At 41.1% G+C, this 25,545-nt stretch overlaps 2 protein-coding genes across 10 annotated transcripts in view; one reads left to right on the top strand and one right to left on the bottom strand.

Annotated features, from left to right (window-relative positions):
* PPP2R3B (protein phosphatase 2 regulatory subunit B''beta) overlaps positions 1-6,265 on the top strand; it is a 102,208-nt gene extending 95,943 nt beyond the window's left edge. For all 4 annotated transcript variants that reach the window (XM_077296933.1, XM_077296934.1, XM_077296937.1 and 1 more), the window contains 6 exons: positions 1,772-1,820; positions 3,240-3,329; positions 3,413-3,588; positions 4,639-4,757; positions 4,852-4,958; positions 5,334-6,265. In XM_077296933.1, coding sequence (XP_077153048.1) covers positions 1,772-1,820; positions 3,240-3,329; positions 3,413-3,588; positions 4,639-4,757; positions 4,852-4,958; positions 5,334-5,478 — 686 coding nt within the window. In that variant the 3' untranslated portion in view covers positions 5,479-6,265. The remainder of the gene's footprint in view (positions 1-1,771; positions 1,821-3,239; positions 3,330-3,412; positions 3,589-4,638; positions 4,758-4,851; positions 4,959-5,333) is intronic.
* Positions 6,266-7,900: 1,635 nt separating this feature from the next.
* Positions 7,901-25,545, bottom strand: part of LOC143816487 (cohesin subunit SA-2-like) — a 122,578-nt gene continuing 104,933 nt past the window's right edge. For 4 of the 6 annotated variants that reach the window (XM_077296919.1, XM_077296915.1, XM_077296917.1 and 1 more), the window contains 8 exons: positions 23,547-23,692; positions 21,051-21,152; positions 18,638-18,783; positions 15,597-15,722; positions 11,707-11,897; positions 10,814-10,940; positions 9,309-9,399; positions 7,901-9,229 (listed from right to left, as the gene is read on the bottom strand). In XM_077296919.1, the coding sequence (XP_077153034.1) occupies positions 9,176-9,229; positions 9,309-9,399; positions 10,814-10,940; positions 11,707-11,897; positions 15,597-15,722; positions 18,638-18,783; positions 21,051-21,152; positions 23,547-23,692 (983 nt within the window). In that variant the 3' untranslated portion in view covers positions 7,901-9,175. Of the gene's footprint in view, positions 9,230-9,308; positions 9,400-10,813; positions 10,941-11,706; positions 11,898-15,596; positions 15,723-18,637; positions 18,784-21,050; positions 21,153-23,546; positions 23,693-25,545 lie in introns of those variants that run through there. The other 2 variants (XM_077296916.1, XM_077296920.1) reach the window with 2 other exon arrangements.

The raw sequence follows: 25,545 nt of genomic DNA, 5'->3' as shown, positions 1-25,545 counted from the left end.
TTCTTCGAATACTCCAGACCCTTTCCATCCGAATGTTGCCCAGATCTTAAACTTCCTCCAGAGAGGTCTAGAGTTAGGGCTTAGACCTAGTACCTTAAAGGTTCAAGTCTCAGCGCTTAGTTCATTTTTTGACCAGAACTTAGCCAACCATCGTTGGATAAAACGCTTCATGACTTCGGCTAGTAGAATCTGTCCCAGAGTTCGTAATTGTGGTCCTCCCCCCGGACCTAAATTTGGTACTAAATAGTCTAACACAATGACCATTCGAACCTTTATCAGAAACTTGTTTAATGGTTCTCACCCTCAAAACTGTATTTTTAGTGGCCATTACCTCTGCTAGATGGGTAGGAGAACTACAAGCTCTATCCATGCAAGAACCTTATTTAAGGGTAACGACAGACAGTATAATCCTTCGTCTAGACCCTACATTTTTACCTAAGATAACATCAGATTTTCATAGAGGTCAGGACAGTGCTGCCCTCATTCTGCCCAGATCCTTCCAACAGCAAAGAAGAGTCCTTCCACACCCTGGACGTCCGAAGGGCGGTTCTTTACTACGTCGAACAGATTGAGTTGAAGAATTGATTGAAATTTATTTATCCAATACTCAGGAAGGAACAAGGGCAAGAAGGCGGCAAAGAACACAATTGCCAATTGGATTAAACAAGCCATAGCACTGGCATGTTCATCTCAGAACTTATCCCCTCCTTTATCGCTAAAGGCCCACTCTACACGGTCAGTGTCGACATCATGGGCAGAGAGAGGAGACGCTTCTGCGGAGCAGATATGCAGAGCTGCCACCTGGTCGTCAGTTCACCAGGCACTACAGACTAGACTAACAGGGATTTAACATTCGGCAGAAGAGTTCTGCAGGCTGTTGTCCCTCCCTAAGAAATTATTTGTTGGTACTCCTCCTGTACCACTATTGTGGAAGGTGACTAGAGAAAATAGAATTAGTCTTACAGGTAATTCGGTTTCTAGGAACCTTCCACGACAGCACTAATTTCCCTCCCTATTGATGATACTTATTGAATAGTTCCTGCACTTAAGTGGTAATTATACATGCTACTGTGTCCAGAAAAAACACTGGAGGTGGCAGGAAGGGGAGGGTATTTAACCTTTGTGTTTCCTGTCCCCCATTAGGGCAGGGAGACATCCTCCTGTACCGCTGTCGTGGAAGGTTTTTTAATTATATTTAACATTAGATCTTTTTACTATTGATGCTGCATAGGCAGCATCAATAGTAAAAAGTTGGTCACACTTGTCAAACACTGATTGACAAGTGTGACCAACCTGTCAATCAGTTTTTCAATGCTACAGATCGCTTGCAAAACACTAAGGATCCGTCAAAAAAACGGATCCAGTGCATTTGTTTTTGACAATCTGCACAGGATCAGTCTTTTCAACATTTTGACGGATTATGACGGATTGTAAAGAAACGGAAGTGTGAAAGAGGCCTTAGTGGTCAGCTTTGCAGCACAGAGCTCCTGAGTTCAAATCCCACCAATGACTTCTACAAGGAGTTTGTATGTTCTCCCTGTGTTTTTTTTTTTTTTTTGTGGGTTTCCTCCAGGTTCCTCCCACACTCCAAAGACATACTGATAAGGAATCCAGACTGTGAGCCCCAGTGGGGACAGCGATGATAAAGCGCTGCGGAATATGATAGCGCTATACAAGTAAAGTAAATAAGCAAAATGTTGTAATTTCCTCTATATTTTATTGCAAAAAACATTCTGTTGCACTAATCTTTTATTTTATTTTTTTTCTACAGCCATATCAAGTAGAATTATTGAAAGAATATTTTCCGGAGCAGTCACTCGGTGAGTGTCTGAATCCTTTTGTTGAAGTCCTTTTGACATCCAGTCGGGGCGTGCATGTATGGAGCAGTCCATCTACTCTATACAGGATTGTAACCCCAATTTGGACAGTATTGATGATGCCTGTAAAGCACTGTGGAAATTAATGGCGCTATAAAAGCAAGTAAGATAAAGAAGTGCAGGACGGATGGTGGCTGTGATACATAGCTGGCATTGACTCTGATCAATACTGTTTAACTATTTAAATGCTGCTGTAATTCAGACATTTGCATTTACATTGTGGGATCGCTGATGCGCACGCCAACTGGCCTCCCTAGATGCACTCACGAGGTACTGATGTTTTATCATGGTAGCCAGAGACCTGCTATCTTGGTACTCAAGACCAGTCTGTGCCAGGGCTGTATAGGAAACCATGATTTTTACTGTGGTGCTGCAATATATAGTGCAAGCAGTCTAATGATCGCAGCTTAAACTCTGAGAATTTTAAAATAAACCGCATCGTTGTGGAGGACCGTACCAATAGGCTGAAATGAATTCTGCTCAATAATAGTAAAATATTAAAATTATTTAATATTTATATTATCACTTAATAATGAGCAGAAGTATGCTGACATCCCCCTAAATACAACGTGAGCACCCACCCAGCCTCCCTATGTACCGCGTGAGCACCAACCCAGCATCCCTATATGCACGTAAACATCCCATGCACATATGAAATGGCAAAAAACAGCACATACTCACATACTCATCTCGCTCCCTTTCCCCCGGCGCTCTGCTCCTGTATCCTGTGCACTAATTCTCAGCAGCAGCACAATGAAGTGACGGCATCGCGTCGGCTGTCTCTCGCTGATTGGTGGAAGAAAGAGCAGGTGGTCCTGTCCTTCCACCAGTGTACTCACCACTGTCTGCATCCTGAGGACAGTGGGCGTCAGAGTGCATTGTGTGGCCAATGTTTTCAGCCCCTCAGCTGTCTGTCCTCGAGCCGTACTGGAACATCAAGCATGCCAGACGTGGGCCACACTCTGCATTAGAGCATTCTCAGCACCTCCCTATAGTCAGGCTGCCAGACTCCCAACGAACAAGCAAAACACTCGTTTGTTAGGCGAAATGTGCAATCAGGATATGTGCTGCCGAGATCTTGCTGCTCTGAGCACAGACCGATAATGTTGTTTCTAGGCCACGCCCCTTTCCGGTGAAGACACGCCCTTTCTTAAAGAACCTGATCTGTATCTATTTGATATTGAAATGTCTGTTCCGTGGCTGAAATCCCCTTATTACACCTCCTATGTGGTCTCTCAATATGCCCTCTATTGCATTTTATATTGAGGTACATGGTTTATGTCTTTACATTTCACAATATCTGCAGTTGGATCTTTCTCCTGTGATAACAATGACTGATTTCTGTTTTATTCTGTCTCCTAGTAGTCGAAAAGTACCAAAAGAAGGAAAGATTAGCTATGCAGACTTTGTGTGGTTTCTCTTATCCGAAGAAGACAAGAAAACTCAGACCAGGTGAATCCCAGCACAAGTTTTCTTGATGCAAACAGATTGTTCTTGGAGTTACTGATTTTATTTAATAATATATCCTCCTTCAGCATAGAGTACTGGTTCCGCTGTATGGACCTTGATGGAGATGGAGTGTTATCGATGTATGAGCTGGAGTACTTCTATGAAGAACAATGCCAGAAGATGGAGAGCATGGCCATTGAGCCCCTACCATTTGAAGACTGTCTGTGCCAAATTCTGGATCTTGTGAAACCTCAGTGTGATGGTGTGTAGCAGGCTGAAGTCCATTTAACTTGTGGATGTGTTGTCAATTTATTATTAAAAACCAACACGATGTCTTGTCACATGTGGCACACCTTTAGGCTATGTTCATACGTTGCGTTTTTTGCTGTGTTTTTTTTTTTTTTTTTCTTGGCGGGGGGGGGTGTTTAACGTTTTTAATGCAAATTTTCAGCTATATTTCACATTACCAGCAAACTCTGAGACTTCCAAAATCTCCTGAACACACCTTGTTTAGTTTTTTTCCTTACTGTTTTGTCAAATACATTTTTGCAAAATGCAGCATGTCACTTCTTTCAGCGTTTTTTTCTTAGCGTTTTTCACCCATTGTAGTGCAAAAATGCTGCAAAAAAAAAAAGGGTTAATTTCATTCATGCTGCATTTTGGTGCCAAAACCGGATGAAATTGAATCAGATTTTTTTTTTTTTTGCACTAAACTTTATCAGCATGCACAAGAGACAAATGTATCCTGACAAAAGCAGAATAAAAAGCAGCAGCAGAAATTAAGCAGTACCTACTTTTCATAACTGCTTAAACATGGCATAAAAAAACCCGCAGCAAAAATGCAACATGTGAACATAGCCTCAGCTGTAACACTCCTGTGCAGATTTTTATCTCCAGTCTCACACCACCCGATCTATACTGCAGTGACAATTGTGACGGTTTAGAAAGTCTCAATTCATTAATCTGACTCCAGTCTATTTGCACAGTTCAAAAGTGGCGAGAACAGTGAGCAAAAATTTGCACCTTGTAATTTCACAAACTGCAGATGACAAAATTTGAGACTTCTGAGAAATGTTGTGTTTTTGTTCCAGTTTTCTCGTGTATCATTTACAAATGCTAAAATCCAAGTTGTGACCCTTTTTTCAATAATAAAGTGATTTCTGCAATGCTCCTGCAGTTGATCTCCATGATGTACATTCGTCTGGAGCTAGCATCTGACATTTTCGTCACGGGACTTTTGTTTTTATGCCAGTATAGTAATGTTTGTGCAAGTTGATATTGATCCTTCTGATGACGTCCTTTTTCTCCAAAGGTAAAATTACACTCCACGATTTGAAGAAAAGCAAACAAGCAAATCTGTTTTTTGATACTTTTCTAAATCTTGACAAATATTTGGACCATGAACAAAAGGATCCATTTTCTGTAATGCGGGTAAGTGAAGAGCGATTTGTATCCGATAGGTTTGTGTAAGGTTTTGGTAAGTGATTCAGACACACTCCGTTCAATGACTTTCATTCTCTTGTAGGTTGGGGAAAATGAAGGACAAGAACTTTCAGACTGGGAAAAATACGCTGCTGAAGAATATGCTATCTTAGTAGCTGAAGAGGCTGCCTCAGAACAGTGGAATGATGGGTAGGAAGAAAACAATAAATGTTCATGGATTGTGGACAATGTGTAGTATTTTATGGCTTCATCAATTCCTATTATTAGGATAACGGCGATTTCACCTAGTATAGCATTACCGGGTCTATTAGTTCCACTTACAATTAAGGCCTAAGAGCACAAATACATTGTTCTTTGTGCTGGGACAAGCTTTTTTTCATCTTTTAAAAAGTGGTGACTGATAAATATTTAACTATTTGGGGCAAATTTTAGAATTTAAATCCTAATATATTGGTAAGTTACTCTGAGCCGTGTTTCTTCTCCTTCAAAATACATTCCTATTCTCCATTGTAAGTTGGGTACGCTTTGTGTTGGGCCGGTGTTATCACTGTTTTTCTATGTCAGGTATGATGCCGAATTAAATTCTTTGGAGACTGATATAGTGAATGGCAAAAACCATGCAGCGGATAAAAGACCTTTCTCGGATATGGCCTCTGAAGAGTCACACGTGGACATTAATGAGTATGACTATGAAGATGACTTTGAATAAAGTGAACTGTAAAGAGCAGCTAGCAGCTGGTCTGCCATGTCTATTTGCTGTGGACAGCACTTTATATATGTAAAATAGAAGAACTGCAACAATCAACCATGACTTAAGAAGCAACTATTTTTTTTTTCTTTTATTTATTGCTAATACAATATTTATGTATGCTGATCACCTTTATTTTGCTGTGCATTGTTGAGTTCTCCTTTTCAGTAGTGTGAGTGCCTTCAGATTTACATTGTGATAAACCCATTTAAATTCAATGAGTAGAAAACTGGCAACATGTGTGGTAACCAATATTCCAAATGGAAGTTTGAGGGCAGCAACAGAGCTGATATATTTTTACGAAAACACCTTTACCCCTGAGATCTACAGTTTTTTGTTTTCAGTGACCTGAGGACTTTACTTGTCTGCCCTTTTGGACAGAAGGGTGTTTTTATTTGTCATGATGTCCTAGTTGTGCCAGGGTATGCTGATCCTATGCTGAGCTGTTGCTTAGACAGCATATACTATAGAACTTGTTCGCTTTGGTGTCGCTCTTGTCACATTCCATTTTGTAACAGGACCCATCAACGAAAGACTTTTGTTATCGTCTCCAGAAGAAAGAAAAGGGAAAAAAAAAAAAAACCTATTTGGAAGAGTGCCTTTATATGTAAATATGTAAATTCGGCTTTTTTTTCATTATTTTGATATTAAATTGGATAAAACTACTTATTTAAATCTTTGCTGTGTAGAGAAGTTGAAAGACCTTATGAATTTATATATTGTATTTTCAAATAAACTATATTTTGCACACGGTTGTAAAGTGTTCAATGAAAGTTTCTGCGTGTATCATATGTCGATTGGCTGGCATTACAGTGGGAGCCTGTGTCATATCAAGTCATTGGAAGCATGGGTTACATTATGGACTCTCGTAACTGAGGATGTGTGTAAGGAAGGTGGCCTATCCTTTATGGTGACCCTTTTCCCATATTATGGTCCATTTAAATTACTTGGTATGTGGCAATAAACAGATCAGTTACTTGTTTATGCGTGGTCGTTTTAATAGCCTGTTCACACAGGCGAGCCGTGCTTCAAGTGTGCACTGCAGGATCAGTAACTGATCGCTGGGTGCACAGAGGCTGTCATTGTTCTTAGCAGTGCAGGTTCTGATTATACAGAGCAATGTGCTGCCAAAGACCATTCTTTTGAACAGTCAAAAACATTTGTTTTGCTCGTCTGTCTGGTGATCTGCTTGCTCACTATAGGGGGCAAGTCACTTGGGAGTAATACCTTGAGTCCCCAGTGGCTATTAAAGAGACTCTTGTTAGTGCAGAATGACCAGAGTACTGGGACTGTGTCCTGGTGGAGCCAATCATTTAAGTACGTCTTCACACCTGCTTGTTTTCCCTCAATCTCCACCCCACCTCCTTTCTTTGACAGCTCTGGCTCCATAGAGCCAGAGAAGGGTGGAGATAAATGGAAATCAAGCAGGTGGGAAGGTGTAAATAAAGGATCCCTCCCCCCTCCATGATGCACCGAGCGCCTGTACTTGAACAGTCATCCTGTGCTGACAGTTAATTTTAAGACTCGTGTGCACAACACCAGTCATAAGGAATCGGCCACCTAGATTTATAATATCTGACTTTTATAAAAGCTGCTGTATCTAGAGCAGCACCACACAAGCATCACTGAGCTTTCAGTCTCCAGTCACTGTTATGGATTTGTCTTTGCTAGTCCTTGTAAAATTAGTTTTAGACTCTGCAGTCCAGTCCCCAAGAGCAAGAACTCTTCTCACTCCGCTAAGATCGGTTTTGCTGTGATACATATTTGAGTAAAAGTTTTACATTCATATTTACATAAACTTTCCAACTGTGAACGCTCTAAACTTAATACTGCTCAGTAACTGAGACACATTAGGCTGAATGAAAACATATGTTTAATAAAAAAAAATATCCATTCACAGAATTAAAAACTTCAGTACAAAATGGTCCCATCTTGATGAAAATGTATTAAGTATTCTAGTTGATCGCAGAAATATACATATTTTATTTAGAAATACAAAATTTAACTATAAAAGTGCTTCACACAATTCTAGGTCCAGTGGTCTCATTGTTCACCATGTGGCTGGAAGCTCTTGGAGCTGGGAAAGAAATGCTGTTTATGTACTTATCAGTAAAGTATCTTCAATGGTGTAGCCGTCCTAGTAATACAGTTAACATTCACTAATGTTAAGGCTTTCTTGAAACATTAGTAATTTTTTTTTTTTTTTTTAATCACAGGTGAACCACCGCAGTGGTCCTGTGGATGGTTTCACTCTGCACTGCGAGGATTCTCACGATATGCATCATCCCAGCCAGAACCTGTTTAGTGTGTGCGGTTTAGCAGATTCCTGGTAACTGCAGTGCTCGGGCCAGCAGCTACTTGCTCTTCGAGCACACGCATGCCGTTTTTGTTTTTTTATTTTTGCTAAATGCTGCCAAGAGTAGCCCCATATCTCCTGTGATGCCTATACCGTAGCCCCCGTGTCTCCTATGATGTATGTACTGACTCCCTGGTATCTATGTGATGTGTATATACAACAGTCTCTGTCTCCTTTGTGATGTGTGCATCAGTCTGTGTCTCCCCTGTGATGCATACTGCTGGAGTTCTATAAATGTGATGTGAGCAGTGATGAATTTCCCAATGTGAGGAGATCCGCAGTGTCATATATACATTTGTGTTCTGTACAACTTACTGCTGTGAGTTCTTTACAAAACCTATCTGCGCTCCAGACTTGCACAAATCTGGAAAAGCAATTATGAGTAGCATCATCACTACCACCTTAAATCACAGCCGCTTCAAAGAGAAGTTTCTCCAGTCATCACATTAGGGGGAGAGTTAATGAAATGTCATGACTAGTGATGAGCGAATATACTCGTTACTCGAGATTTCCCGAGCACGCTCAGGTGTCCTCCGAGTATTTTTTAGTGCTCGGGAGATTTAGTTTTCATCAACGCAGCTGAATGATTTACATCTGTTAGCTAGCATAAGTACATGTGGGGATTCCCTAGCAACCAGGCAACCCCCACATGTACTTATGCTGGCTAACAGATGTAAATCATTCAGCTGCGTTGATGAAAACTAAATCTCCGAGCACTAAAAAATACTCGGAGGACACCCGAGCGTGCTCGAGAAATCTCAAGTAACGAGTATATTCGCTCATCACTAGTTATGACCAGATACAGTAGGGTAATTTTCAAGTTGGTAATTTTGTACAGCCCCCAACTGATGGTATAAATCTCCATATGGCCTTTAGCAGAAAAAAAGAATCCCCTTCACTGCTCCAGAGGAGCAGGTAATTCTTGTACAACTACGAACCTGGCATTTGTGCGTTGCATGTTTCTGTTAGAAATTAATAGAAAGTTTCATTTTATGGGAAATATCTGGTCGGTTGAGACAAGTAATTCATGTCTCCCAATGTTAGGAATAGGATGCGATAACATGACTCTACTTTTGGACATTTTAATGATCGTAGTCTTCAAAGTGAAATATCCTAAACCAGGAATGTTCTTTTAATGCAAATAGAGGAACAGTGTTTGCCCTGTTGGTCATCAGAACAGTTTCTAGCAAAGCAAACGTATGTGTCCAATCCAGACTTCATTACAGAATCCCATGCGGAAACATTTCTGTGATATATAGCTGGATTCAGGGGGCAGTATTAGCAGAAGTGGGGACACCTCCATTAGGTAGAGGAGTCTATGTTCATATCATTTCCTTCCATTTTCATTTTGGAAACCTGTAGTGAACATAATAAATTATGATGCATGGAACAGAAAATAAATTTGTAAAGAAACCGGAATAATGTAACTCAGTACCTGGTCTGTTTCTATTTCATCAACATCAACATCTTCATTGTTTTCATCCATGAGCATCTTCTGTGATTTCAGGTTAATAGATATTAGATCACTAGACAAAGGAAACAGTTTTATTATTTTTCTAATTGTACTTGGCCTTACGTTTTTATAATCCCCCGTGCACTGTTTATCACTTAGTCTAACATTTCCTCCATTATGCAAGATCTCACAGTTCTTAACCAGTTCTAGTCCGCAGATTATGATGGGAATCACTGGGGAGCAGCTGGTTTTGCTAGTTCTTTGCTATTCAACAACTTTACATCAAATATAAAAGTTGTAGTGTCATGTCTATTAGGGTTCGCTTTTGAAGAAAACGCACAACTGAGGAACAGTTGTTGCTTATCTCTGCTAGAATCCCCATCCTCAGCTGCTTCTATATAGGGGTTAAACAGTTGTGCCTCCAAGGATCCATTGTTCCACAGCTGTTGTTGGTCCCCTGCTCTACCTCCTGTTACCAGCTGTCTTTTAGTTCCTCATTACTGTGAGAACAAACTTCTTAGGATAGACCGTTAAAGTGAAGGTACCTTCACACGAAACGACTTTGTAACGATATCGCTAGCGATCCGTGACGTTGCAGCGTCCTCGGTAGCGATATCGTTTCGTTTGACACGCAGCAGCAATCAGGATCCTGCTGTGATGTCGCTGGCCGCTGAATAAAGTCCAGAACTTTATTTGGTCGTCCGATCGCCGTGTATCGTTGTGTTTGAAAGCAAAAGCAACGATACCAGCGATATTTTACACTGGTAACCAGGGTAAACATCGGGTTACCAAGCGCAGGGCCGCGCTTAGTAACCCGATGTTTACCCTGGTTACCAGCGTAAAAGTAAAAAAAACAAACAGTACATACTCACCTGCGCGTCCTTCAGCGTCTGCTTCCTGACACTGACTGAGCGCCGACCCTAAAGTGAAAGCACAGCGGTGACGTCACCGCTGTGCTGTTAGGGCCGGAGCTCAGTCAGTGTCAGGAAGCAGACGCTGGGGGACGCGCAGGTGAGCATGTACTGTTTGTTTTTTTTACTTTTATGCTGGTAACCAGGGTAAACATCGGGTTACTAAGCGCGGCCCTGCGCTTAGCAACCTGATGTTTACCCTGGTTACCCGGGGACCTCGGCGTCGCTGGAGAGCGGTCTGTGTGACAGCTCCCCAGCGATCAAACAGCGACGCTGCAGCGATCGGCATCGTTGTCGCTATCGCTGCAGCGTCGCTTCGTGTGAAGGTACCTTGAGTCCTAGTGTTTGGACCACTGCTGATCAGGAATTTGTTGCCTATCCCGGAGATAAGGGATCTGTTCAAGTCTTGGTACAAGCTTAAGGTTTGCTGGGCAGAGTTCTTACCGCAATGGATCTGAGCCACTGTACAAGGCACAGCTAAACGCCTAAGTTAATTGGGGTCCTGCAGGTCAGACAGCTGACAATGCCTTAGAAAAGATAACCTTTTTCCTTTTAGTTTTCCAGTTATTTGCCAACCTGTTGAATGATATGGAGCTTTCTGATGGTAGCAGGTGACGTGCATTTTGTTTGCTGCATTTAGCAGGATGAGACTCCAGATCATCAAATGCTCTCTTGTGCAGCAAGCTTCTCCCTGGAACTTGTTCTGTAAGGCAGAATACATAGCTAGAGGTACACGGTACAGTGTAGGGGTATCACACCATCTCGAACACTAGTGCAACCCTTGCACCACATTCCTAACTATTAAAGTCTATGGAAAACTGATCTGTTAATTATCCATACGTTTTTCTTTCATCTGTAGCTGATCTTTTCTTTTTTTGCTTATTGAATCTGTTACAAACAGAAGAAAACAGATGACTAACAGATCTGTTTTCCATAGACTTTGGTGTTTAAAAAAAAAAAAAAAAAAACAGCAGCGATCAGTTTTTAAAAACTGACAAGTTGTGTCTGCACCACTTTTTTTTTTTTTTTTGCCAATGGATTGCTGCTGGATCCATTCTAACAGATGACTGCTGGACATGGTCGGAACAATCAGAGGAAAAGTATAATAGAAACAACTTCTGGATTTATCACCCACTTCTGGTTTAGGAAAAACAAGTTTCTAATATGAAGGGCCTAGAACTTGCAAAGAATCATGAATAGTGTTTCCAACACGACTAACCCAGCTGCTAAATATTCCCAGCAGTATTGCTGGGCACATGTAGGTGACTGATCTAAAGCATTTACCCAGAATCCACACCACGGCAACCTGTTTCTGGAGATGGTTTGTTTTGTCTTGAGTTTCCTCCAGGTAAGAGTTCAAAAACATACCAATCTATTAATGGATTTACATTAATATCTTCATGGAAAGTGAATATGGTCTATGTAGTGCAGCAGTAATACTTAAAGAAAAATGAGCTGCTGGATCTCACCACACATTGATTTTCTCTTTAAAGGATAAGGTGTGCTGGAACTCATACGGTCTCTAGAAAAGAGGCTTCCGCATGAAGAACTCTCTTCATCATGGTCCAGTAAAGAGTTACTGTACACAGTAAGAGGATGCCATCCCGCTCCTTTACACAGCATCGTCTGCTCGCTGGCAAATCTCTGCAGATATCCATGCCTGGTGACACACACAATCATGGTGTTATTATAGTATACATTATACCGAGCACACTATATATATATATATATTTTACCACTATAGAACAATAGTATATTATGGCCGTGTTCCCATGCAGTGTTTTTTGCAGGGTTTTTTTTTATGCTAATTAGGTTTTTGTGTTTTTTTTTACACTGCCAGAAAACGCTATGGTGTTTTAGGAATCTTGTGCACACTTTTTTTCTTCCGCCACCGAATATGAGCATTCCAGAAAGCTGCAGCATGTCAATTCTTCCAGTGTTTTTTTTTTTTTGACCCACAAAGAAATGAGGACATGAAAAAAACACTGCAAAAACATGTAACGCCATTGTTTGTGTTTTCTGTGCATAACACTAACTTTATTAAAAATGTACTGTAGACAAAGCACACATTTGATCCACACCCAAAAATTCGGCAAAAAGCATGAAAAAAAAAAAAGGGTAAAAATCAGGCGTTTTGCAGTGTTTTTATTGCAGGAAAAAACCCTCACATGGTGAATGTAAACAAAGCATAACGATGCCCTGATTCACCTATTCAATTTTCCATAGCAATAGGTTTATTTATGATGAATGTATATCCCTTCATTTTATTACTATCCTGGAATGCCAATCACGCAGTACATTCTCCTTTCCTCTATGATAAGATTAGCGGTGCGGACTCCACATTACAAGAACATGGGCTTTTCATATTCCCTTTCACAAGGTGCTTTCATTTTCATGCGCACTTTCTATGCAAGGTGCAGAAATCAAATCTGAAGCCTGCTCAATCTTTTGCAGATTTTCGATGCAGATTTCACCCTATTGAATGTTCGGAATGGAGTAGGGGGAAATCTGTAATTAGAATGTGGATTTGAAACCAGATCCGTAGTGGAAAAGCTTCTGCAATGTGTGAACATGGCCAAAAAGCGCTTATGTAAAAGGAGCTCCTGCAGGATACTGAAAGATCTGATGATTGGAAGAAAAGGAGTGCTTTCCTCCTCTGTCCTGGGTAGTTTATTAGTGAATTTATACAGTGCGTAGACGACCTACACTGGATCAAATAAAAGCTCTGAGAGGAAATGGAGCCCCCATGTTGCCTTTCTTCCATCCAACCTGTCAGCAGATTCATGACGCCAGCACCACAGACACCATGAATCTCATACCAGATGCTCCAATGCAGACATGGAGACCGGGGACTATGGCTCACAGAGGCAGGTCTTTGCGCCACACTCACAGAAAGTATATATGTGCATATGTAGAAACCTATTACTCTAGGGGAGCACAGCAGAGAGAAGCCCCCTGGGATGTGACTTGGATTAGTCTGATGAAACACATAAGGCCCCAAATCATTAAAAATTCTGGCATAGAACACCTTTGTGGCTATGTGCACATGGTGCAGATTATGCTGCGGATTCGCAGCAGTTTTCCCTGCAGTGCGGTTTACCTGCGGATTTTGCAAAAACAGTGCGGAAAAATCCGCAACGTGTGCACGTAGCCTAAAAAGTCACTGTTTTCACCCTAGTTTTGGCCAGCGGGGTGGGGTCATGGTAACACCTGCCTATCTAATTCATGATCAATTGTGATGTACATTATGCCAGAAATTTTACTCGAGTCCACGACTGGAGTATGATTTCTAGCAAGGAGCACGTCACTTGTAAGATACACTTGATTCATTAAGTGGTGTGTGCGCTTCCCATTCCACCCAAGTCTCAAATTTCTGCAGCTTGAACCAGCTGACAGGTTCCTAATAAATATCCCATGGCCCCTAGTTAGAGGTACATTTGGTCAGTCGCCACAATAGGCTACATTTCCATGCAAGCATTTATGGAATATTCTATGAATCTTCCATAAATGTGTATTGTAAGGAGGGACCCCTAATGACGTCTACATTCATGTACATGGAAGATATACCATATCACCATACAGAATTCTAATCACAGGTAATGTTAATAGAAGCATTACCATTTATATCTAGTGTACGTCTTGCTTTACTACATTACAATATGACAAATTGTCAAGTTTAATATTTGCAGATTTGAAGCGTCCTCATTTCATAATAAGCCTTTATGCCTGAACTGGCACATTTAGCAGCGTGTGACTCACAGAAATGGGTAAAACTTCAATTTTCTTTTAAACAGCATATCTAAAAAGAAGAATATTGCAGCGTAGGCAGAATGAGCTGAAAATAACCCAATGTAAGTAATGCACTAGACATCCTTGGACTAAAAGATGACAAGTACAATTCAGGAGCAACTAAATCTAAAGTACAAGCTGTCATACATCATAACTCAAGCAAGATTACATAGGTATATCACATACTTTTACTGCCGTTCTATACTTTGGCCTTGCTATGATATGCTGCCTTTACTTCTACTCAGGGGTGGAACTAAACTTTAGAGGAGCCCCATTGCAAATTGAGGAATGTGTCCCCACTATCAAAGAGCACTTGAGTGGCAAGGAATGGGTGCCTTTACTAGCGATTCCGTCACTGAGGCAGTGCTCCCTCACAGCCTGAACTGCAGTGACCTCTGGACCGTGGGAAAATGCCAGTGCATTTTCCCACGGTCCAGAGTTCACCGCAGTTCAGGCCGGCTGGGAGGGCAACCTCAGTTACGTCACCGCTAGTCACTGAAGCTGCGCTCGTAGCATCTCATTCACCAGTGGTTTTCAGCCGGGACGGTCACATCTTGACACCGTCCAGGTTGAAAACTAATTATCCCCAAGACATGGATTACAGCATGGGACACAACGACAGACAGGTATGGTATATTGTTGCTTTTTTATTTTAAAATGTTAAAATCGCATTGCAATTGGATAGCAATCACACTGCATTCGGATGTAAATCAGATGCTAGGTGGGAAAAATCGGATTGTACTCGCATAAAAACCGCATTACACTCGTCCGACTCTCCTGCATCAAAATAGGACAGATTTTAAAATCGTTAGTGTGTCTCCAGCCTAACTCTTCCGTGCTGCGTGACTGATTATGGATCCCCCGTCTATTGATCGTGGAAGCCCCATAGGTGTGTCCCCCAGTGATTAAACACTTCTAACCTATAATGGGTGCTAACTGTGAATTGTGGGAAAACCACTTGAACATATACTGCATGCAAGTAAGACCCCTATATACATTAAAGTCTGCCGAACCCACTTATTTTGGCGGCATTGGCTGAGCATCGAATTTGTATGTGTTCCCAACAGATCCTTCTATTCTTCATGCACATAAGACACTGCCAGACTGATCTGCCAGCAGCTTACTCCACTCTCCCCATGGAGAGCACAGAAACACTTGGCCAAGCCAAGCATTTATGTGTATGGGGTCTTTATCAGAGATTGTTTCAGCTGAATGAGCCAGCTGTGGTCTAAGGTGTCTATATATTTGAATGTTTTTATTGTATTTTTGGTTCTGTGGACTCCACTGTGGGAAATTGTGCTTTCCCGTTGAAACAGTTCTCAGACTACTGTTCTCAAACCTATTTATGTCTTTGTTCTTCCCTATAAAACATCTCCTGTAGGAACCAAGCAACTTTTAGCTGTCATTTTTCTGTCATTTTTCTAGGGCAGTTTATGACATTTGTGGCTGTGAACAATGTTTCCATTATAACCAGCCTTGAATGATTTGATATGTCCATAATGTTCTTACATTTCGGTGGCAGCATAAGCATTCACGGATACAGAACTGATCTAACTCCACAAACACTTACACTAGTCTTTTGTCGGCTCTTAGCAATTTGCTGGAGAACTCACTGATCAGCAACAGAAAAGGCAGATTGGGTGGAGGAAGACTGTCCTGTGCTGCGGGCTCCTTAAAGGCAAATTCAATGCCTTGCCTGAAAGTATAGATAAGCGAACTCTCCAAGGTAAATACATTAGACAAAGGAACAACCATCATAACAAAGACACACTTAAAGATGCTGAAAGCAAATACACTGTTTACATGAAACTTAGGTGACGTTACAATTACAGTGCTTTACTAAAAGGGTATTCCCATCTCCCAAGATCCTATCCCAATATGTTGTAGGTTTATTAATAATAATAATAATAATAATAATATTAGAAAATGCCTCCAATTAGAAATGTAGAACAGTTCTTCTGATAACTCATGTTGCTTACCTCATGTGTAGGCCATCGCAGTAGCTTAGGTATCCATGGTTACAACCACTCAAATATTGACAGTTAGTTGCTAGTAGTCGTAACCATCGATACCTAAGCTACTGCATTGCCCTGCACATGGGGTAAGCAACATAGGTTATCAAAAGAAATATACTACATTTATAATTGGAGGCATTTGCTAATATTATCATTATTATACCTACTACATATTGAAATAGGATCTTGGAGAAGGGAATACCCCTTTAAACTGATCCTGTATTCCCAAGTCAGTGGAATGCTATTCCTAAGGCTATGTGCACACGTTGCGGATTTGACGCTGTGGATCTGCAGCAGATTTCCGTGCGTCGTTCAGTACCATGTAAACATATGGAAAACAAAATACTGCGCAGAAACACTGCGGTGTATTTTCAGCAGCATGTCAATTCTTTGCGGATTCCGCAGCGTTTTACACCTGCTCCATAATAGGAATCCACAGGTGTAAAACCACTGTTGAAAACCGCACAAAAAACACGGTAATTCCGCGATAAATCGGCCATAAATCTGCAGGTAAAACGCAGGGCGTTTTACCTGCGGATTTTTAGGAATCCCACCAGGGTTCAAATCCCACCAAGGACAACATCTGCTAGGAGTTTGTATGTTCTCCCGTGACTGTGTGCGTTTCCTCCGGCTTCCTCCTACACTCCAAAGACAAACTGATAGGGAAATTAAATTGTGAGCCCCATTGGGGACAGTAATGATAACGTCGGTACAGTGCTGCAAAACATGTTGGTGCTATATATGTACCATAAGTAAAATCAATACAAACAGCCATAGACAGTTTCTACTCACTCATCTTTTTGGTATAATCTGTCTATGTAATGTGTGTGTCTATCGAGCAGTAATAGGTCTTCCATAGATGTTTATGGAGTCGTCTAATGTATTTTCTTCGGACTGATTTCATACATACACTGTGTTCCAAATTATTATGCAAATTGGATTTAAGTGTCAAAGATTTAATTGTTTTGTTTTTCAAATAAACTCATGGATGGTATTGTGTCTCAAGGCTCAATGGATCACTGTAATCAATCTTAAACACGTGATAATTGGTTTTCCAGGTGATTCTAATTAAAGGAAAACTACTTAAAAATGATGTTCCACATTATTAAGCAGGTCACAGTTTTCAAGTAACATGGGAAAGAAAAAGGATCTCTCTGCTGCTGAAAAGCATCAAATCCATTAGAATCCACATTAGAAATTTCCCGAAAACTTAAGCGTGATCATTGTACTGTTAAGAGATTTGTGTCTGTATCTGAGCACAAATGTGTTTGTGCTGATAAAGGCATAATGAGGAAGATTTCTGCCAGGCAAGTTCATCGGATTAAGAGAGCAGCTGCTAAAAAGCCATTACAAAGCAGCAAACAGATATTTGAATCTGCTGATGCCTCTGGAGTTCCTCGAACCTCAAGGTGTAGGCTCCTTCAAAGGCTTGCTGTGGTGCATAAACCTACTATTCGGCCACCCTTAAACAGTGTTCACAAGCAGAAATGGTTGTATTGGGCCCACACATACATGAAGACTAATTTCCAAACAGTCTTGTTTACTGATAAGCGTTGAGCAACCCTGGATGGTCCAGATGGATGGAGTAGTGGATGGTTGGTGGATGGCCACCATGTCCCAACAAGGCTGCAACGTCAGCAAGGAGGTGGAGGAGTCATGTTTTGGGCGGGAATCATGGAGAAACAGCTGGTGGGGCCCTTTAAGGTTCCTGAAGGTGTGAAAATGACCTCTGCAAAGTATATAGAGTTTCTGACTGACAACTTTCCTCCATGGTATAAAAAGCAGAAACGTGCCTTCAGGAGCAAAATCATCTTCATGCATGACAATGCACCATCTCATGCTGCAAAGAATACCTCTGAGTCATTGGCTGATATGGGCTTAAAAGGAGATAAACTCATGGTGTGGCCACCATCTTCCCCTGACCTCAACCCTATAGAGAACCTTTGGAGTATCATCAGTTCTTTAAAACATATCAAATGTCTAGAAATTCTACTGTGCCTAATAATTTGGAACAGTGCATTTTGAGGTTTTATTCATTTTGGAGATTATACTGTTATCATTGTGAGGTTTCTTCAATAAAATTCGATGTATAATCTAACGGGTGAAGACTTTTATTAGACTGACTGTCATTTGCACCGACCATTTAGGAAAATCCGATAAAAATGTAATTTGCATAATAATTTGGAACATAGTGTAGGAATACCGAGGTTTCTTTCTGGGATATTCCATACACTGTGGAGTGTAATAGAGCCGGTATAGCATTTCGCTCTCTGTGAGTGTTTAGGTGACCAGAATATTCTTTAATGGGATTAGTGAAGATCTGCCTGCACTCCTCACTAATTTATCCCACATTTCTCCATTTGACTCCATGGTATGTAAAATCTTCACAGTTGGTACGAGCTGTAGGTTACCGCTCTATGATGAAAACATTGTTTGTAGCAGGCGCTGTATATGTGTGTGTAATATAATATGATGCGAAATGCCGTAAGCCATGTTCTCTAAAATAAATCATAGCCTAATGCTGCATTCATTGTTGTGTGGCTACGAATATAAATAGCGCAGTAGATGTCAGGGGAAAAACCTTCACTCCACATACTTGTGCATCATCGCTATAGATTCCCTGCATTTCACGTGGTCCATGCCAAACGTTAGCGAAAAGCGGCGAGCCAGCTCCTTTATGTTAGAGAATGACGAGGAGGACTGGGTGGCACGGTCATGTGCTTCTCTGTGCTCCAGAAACAGCTGCAGACATCACCATGCAGGGGAAAAAGCAAAGCTGTAATGGGTCAAGTCTTTTTCCAGAACAAGGACACTTTAGTTTTGTTAATTTGCATTCATTTTCAGCTGTCTCCAAATGACCTTCCTTCCTGGTGTCAAGGGGGGCTATTTTTGGTCTACTGCATGAAATGGCAAGCATCTGTATTTCTCTAATAACAAGACCATCGACGAGATAAGTCAAGCTTTTAATTGTGCGGCTAGATCAGCCAGCGAATATGCATTGCTCCCACAAATCCCATTACTGGCAGCTTACACTTCAAGGACTGTTTCAGAAATAAAGCAAACATGCAATCTGTTTGATGAGAACAAGTCACTATTAACATTTATGTATTATATTACTTACCGGTAAATACTACAGCAATGCCATCAATTCTTATACATGGGCAGTTTTAGGAGTAAGGGCCCCCCATGCACATTAGATAAAAGTTGGTTGCACCTGCCAATTTCGGAGGGATAGGCTGATGTTATGGGGACTTTCCTCCTCCACCTTGACAGAAGACGGAGGCGATTGGAATTCAATTTCTTGATCCTTTTGTTTGGTATGGAGAAAAGGTGCTGCCAGATTGTTCTGTCAGGGACTCTTTCATAGAGAACATAGGAACGAGCAACCCCACTTAAAAAATCGTGAGAGATTGTTGTCAGCCGAACAATACTTTGGCTGACAATTACTGTATGCACGGCCAATGTGTATTGTACCTAAAATAATTTTCTTTTCAGGCACCATCACTCAGCCCTGCTAGGAGTCCACAGTACATTACACAATTGATTGGTGTCATGAATCAGCTACATCAAAAATACCTTGTAGATGGAGGGATTCCGTGACATACATGATTTGGACTGTATTGATGCGGGCACCAATGGTGATGTCACAAAATCATGAAATATTTTTAGATCCATAAGTGTCGCTGTGTAACCTGTACATATATGTTGTTTAACATCAAACATACTTGGCATGACTCTATGCAGGAACATCAGTTATACTTGGGCAAGTCTGTGCATTTAAGGCCCCTTTCACACATCAGTTTTTTGCTATCAGTCGCAATCCGTCGAATTTTGAAAAAAAACTAATCCGGCGACTTATGCCGAATAGACTTGTATTAGTGACGGATTGCGACAGATGGCCTTACGTTTCATCCGTCGTTTGTCGAAAATTGTTTGTCCGGCGACTGGAGACGACGGACAAAGTAACGTTTTTTTGTGTATGTCGAAAAATCGGACAGTGACGTCGCTGACCGTCGTTTGCTCGAATGGAAGCCTATGGGCGACAGATTCCGTTTTTTTTAACTGAGCATGCTCCGATTTATTTGGGATCCAATTAGCCAGATCCATTAGTCGGATCCGTCGAAAAAAAAAAGAATCCCTTGCATCAGTTTTTCACAATCTGTGACAGATCTATCGAGCCAACGGATTGTGACTGACGGCAAAAAACTGATGTGTGAAAGAGGCCTAAATCTCGTTATGTTACAGACAATGCAGCACATGCAAGAAATGTTAAAAATCTGTTGTGGCAAAAGTATAAGGAGGAAGAATCTATCTGACAGGTCTATGTACGTCTTTTGCTGGTGTTTGATATTTTTCCTACAACAACTTATTATTTTATTAGATATCTGCCACTTTGTGCCCGTCAATGTTATTACCACAAACACTTGCTCCATACAAACATTTTACTCTTTTTTGGCCTACAAGACGAGCAACTTTCCAAGATAATGTTTCTTCCATTGTTTGCTGTTTCTGGTGCAGTGACCCATTCATAAATACAGGCTCTAACTTCAGAGGTAGAATGCTGCACATTTACGCCTCACTAGCTATGAGAAACATGTGGACATAACCACATTTCATGGGTTTTTATTTTCCAAATTGATCAGCAAAATAAATACTGAGACATGTCTGATATTGATGCGATTTGAGCCTAAAAAGCCATTCAAGTTGATGGGTCTTTAACAAACTTGGAAACTTTTTACTGGCATACAAGAAAAATCGATACTTTAATGATGGCGAAAACACAGAATAAAAATGGATTAAAATCAGATGAAAAACACTGATGCAAATCAATCTGCTATTCTTGAACACAAAAATAAAGGAGGTCTAATGAGGCCTGACTCCAGCAGCCCCCTAGCTCTAGCCTTCGCATTTTCAGCGCTGTGATCATTGTAACTTTAAGAGACAACATGATATTCTGCACAGCATTCTCATTTTATAGTGACATCAATGTCTCTATAGTTCTTTCTTACCTGCTTTAAGCAAAGGACCAGTGTTTTTGCACTCTCTATCCTGTTGTTTTGTCTTGTTCGACTCAGGGTCTCCTTAATGATGTCTCCAAAATCATTGTATGTCTAAAATATCATTTAGAAATATGTATTTCATTTTACTATCCGGTTTATTAACTCATGCAAGAATACAGAAGTCAAGCAGTTAGTGACCCTATACTTTGTAGCCACTTGAAATAATAAAATAAATATTAGGCAACAAAATTGTTCTAATCATGTTGGGGTGATTTATTATGCCAGAAATCAGGAATAAAGACCTTAATAAAAAGAAAAAGAAATTCCAGCATCGGGATCTAAAAAACCCCCCACTCTTTAATGGAAAATTATTGCAATGACTAAAGGCACCATTCTGAAACGTGTTTGATATAGTCGGTATTGGAGTTGCGATTTTTTCATTATTTTGAATTCAAGGGTGTTTTTAGTGAAGATCCCGATGCTGGAATTCATTTTTCTTCTACTTTGCTTTCCTGTGGTGCCACAAGTTTCCCTGCATTGATCCTTCATTCATTTTTTGGGGTAAGCTGACCTTTTTTCTTTTATATCAAACACCTTAATAAGTTGCAATTGAAATTTGCACAAAAACATTGCGACTTTTCATGTTCACACACCAGTTCAGGCCGGCTACACCAATACAAACATAGCATGGGCAAGAAGAGGGTCTGGTCCCCCTCGCATATCAAATTCTTAAAATTTGCTGTGACTTAATCCAGAAGACTACGCCAATCCCCGAATGATGTAGTTTTTTTGGCAGTGGCAAACGTTGGTTAACAGATGTGCCAAATTCATTAAAGGACCTGTCAACAGAATTGTGCACAGTAACCTACAGACAGTGTCAGGTCGTCGCCATTATACTGATTTCAATGATACCTTGGTTGATGAAATCCGTCTTGTGGTTGCTGTGTAATCTTTATTTACAGTTTTAAGTTAATGATATGCTCGTGCCCCGGGGCGGCCTGTGGGGGTCTTCATGTGGTGCTCCAATTAGTTATGCACCAGCATGGCTTCTGACAGGTCACTGATCCCTCACTGTCCCGCCCCCTGGTTTGCATAATGAATATCTGTATATACTGAAGAAATACAGTAAACATGCGATTATGCTGCAGGCAGGTGCCACAACTGTCGCCTGCCTGCAGGAGGTTTTTTTTACTTCAGTATGTACATATATTCATTATGCAAACCAGGGGGCATGTCAGTAAGGGATCAGTGACCTGTCAGCAGGCTGCATTATGAATATCTAAGCAGAGCACCACATGAAGCCCCCCACAGGCCGCCCCGGGGCACAGACATATCATTAACTCAAAACTGAAAATAAAAATTACACAACAACCACAAGACGGATTTCATCACCCAGGTATCATTGTAATCAGTATAACGGCTCCGACCTGACACTGTGTGTAGGTTACTGTGCACAATCCTGCTGACAGGTTCCCTTTAGGTGCTGCATGCTGCCTAATGAATCAGGTTACTGCTCCAGCGACCGTGTCATTAAGACTGGTGTGCGCTACCCTAGTCTTAATGAATCGCCCCCACAATATTATTATAAAAGTTGAAAGTTGTCTGTAATCATAATGCATGCCTGTAATATTACATCATTACACAGCAGTAACACATAATAACTAATGGAAATAATAGGGGAGTCTCAGGAGGCCCTATTCACAATAGTCGCCGATCCGTTCGGGGATTTGTGTGGGATCAGCCTACTTTCATCTAATGTGTATAGGTATCTTTAATGATTAATAGAAACATATGCTATTATTCATAAAAACAAGGATGTTTTTGTATTACTTTTTAGAAAAAATGCAGGAGAACTTTTAAAGCCAAAACATGGATTCCTGCTTGCTTTCCTCTATTGGCTACTGAATCTGCGCACAGATTGGGATCTGGCTATGGAGATATTCTAGGGGGTTTCTACTATTAAATGTAAAATTTGCGGTGCATCTACTACTTTTTTACTATTTTTCCACATTTGAATAGAGTACAAAATACCTCATTCCCATACATTGCCGATAATGTGAGCAGAATGCCAAATGTGTGAACATGGCCTGAGAATAGTGTCCTGATAGGATGGGTCACCAGCAGGTAAAAATACACAAGCTGCATTGTAGATTGTGAGCCCTCGCGGGCAGGGTCCTCTCTCCTCCTGTACCAGTTATGACTTGTATTGTTTAAGATTATTGTACTTGTTTTTATTATGTATACCCCTCCTCACATGTAAAGCGCCATGGAATAAATGGCGCTATAACAATAAATAATAATAATAATAATAAAGTGACAGTAAACAGAATACTAACCCAACAGCGTAATATACTGCTTTTTTTCAGATTTCTGAACAGGTAGTCCATCTCTTAAAATAGTTGATTGTAATAAAAAATGGTTCATACTGGAGACTGTTTAGTGTAATGCAAACAGAAACACATAGTAACACAAGAAAGAAATGCTGGACGGAGGGCTGTAAGTTACCTTCATATACTGCTTATAAATCTCCGCTACTGCAGACATCTCCACTACGCTGGAAGCGATTAGCTTGCAATAAACAGCCAGCAGCATCCTCTTCCTATGTAAAATAACCAGGGTCATGTCCTCATTGGTCTCAGGCACAACTGCGTCTTAAAATAATAAAGGACGGTTAGTTCCTCCGCAGCGACACATAAATACCGAGCAAGTGATAACTATATGACATTTCATTTTTAACAATAACAAGAACCACAGCAGTAGTGCATTTAGCCTCAGATGATACTGCCCTCATTGTGTGCCGCTACTGGCACCGAGCTGACAATGGTTTTATCCACAGTAACCCTTCATATAAGTTCTGAAAACAGGCGTCTTAAATGTGACTATAAAGAGCGTCAAAACTCCTAAAACCTAAGAGATCTGCTGCCCTTTCCATTATCCGAGGAGACTACAAAGACTCCCCCAAAAGATGCTGTGCACTAGAAGAGCCACGCTGGGCTTGTGTGATCATGTGTTCTAGTGTCATTATTTGTACCCAATTTTCAGTATTTATTTATCTCTACATATTTAGTAAAGGGATATGTAAAACTGGAAAATGTGTTATCAACATAGAAGAATCTTTCAAAAGTAAATAGGATACAATACACATACATAGGACTGTCTACTTTGGATAATCCCTATAAGGGTTACTTAATTAAGTTAACCTAAAAGATTTGCAGGACCTTGGCCAGGTGTCCTCATCAGTACTCCATGGCAGCTGGAATAGAGCCATGTAAACGTCTTCGGCCAGCACCCGAATGCTGCCATTCTTGGCGCCTCATATCATTACTAAGCCTCCACATCAGTACCTCGTGGCAGCTGAACCAGGGCAGTGCGACCTTCCTTGGCCGGCTCTTAAATGCTGGTATCGAGTGGGTTATGTGAAACTAGTCGCTACTCACAGACAAGCTGCAAGGCTGGGTAGTCAAGAGGTCCAAGGTCAAAAGTCAGGAACGTATGGACAGAGGGGTGAGACAAAGGCATAGCTAGGTCACAGTGTCACAGTCCGGGGTCAGAATTCAAGAAGGTAGCAGATCACAACAAAAGGGCTTGCAAGGTCAAAGGCAAATCCAAGGTCAGGCAACAAAGATCATATTACAAGACGAGAAGCACAGACCACACACACAACCTCTGGAGTAAATCTATAATTGGTAGTAATCTAAATCAGAGAGCTGGCTAAATGACTAATTACTCCAAACAGGAAACACATGGATTAAGCCCCAACACGCCCATATTGGAGGATTAAAATGTCACTCAAGACAATGACAGCTCAGCATGCCCCAGCATCTGATTGGACGGCTCAGCTGTCTATCACAATACTGACAGCTGAGCATGCCCCTATCCTTGATTGGATGGCTGGACTGTCATTCACTACATCTAGACACACTGATAGGAGAAATGGTGACAGGTTCCTCTTACAATTACTAGACCAACAACTTTGTCTATAATGGGTACATCATGGAAGCTGGATCAGGGTAGAGCGAACTTCCTTGGCCAGATTTTGAATGCTAGCATCTTGGGAGCAAATGCAATTAATAGGCCGCCAACTTGGTCCCCGTCAGTTTTTCTTGGCAGTCGGATAAGAGCGGTAGGAAGTTTCTTAGCCAGCACTTGAATGACAGCACACTGGACTCCTCCTCTGATTACTAGGCCTACAATGCAGGTACTAAAGTGTTGGCCAAGCAAGTTCGTACTGTCCCCATCCAGCTGCCACAGAGCAATGATGTGGTTGCCGGGCCAAGTCCTGCATATCCTTTTGCTCAACTCATATCACTTCATAATAAGAAGTTCATGAAGTGTCAGTCAGTGATCAGCACAGATCTGCAGGGAAACCTGGTAGTAACTGTACAGAGCCGCAAGACAGATAATAAAACATTACATACTACCCATTACAATGATTAGTGTCTCTGTGTAACAGAGTAAGGAAGACGTTCTGCATTACACAGGCTCCATCCCGGCCAAGATATGA

Source organism: Ranitomeya variabilis, chromosome 3 (genome assembly GCF_051348905.1).
Source record: "Ranitomeya variabilis isolate aRanVar5 chromosome 3, aRanVar5.hap1, whole genome shotgun sequence".
Classification (NCBI taxonomy): Eukaryota; Metazoa; Chordata; class Amphibia; order Anura; family Dendrobatidae; genus Ranitomeya; species Ranitomeya variabilis.
This window is presented reverse-complemented; position numbering and strand designations above follow the sequence as displayed.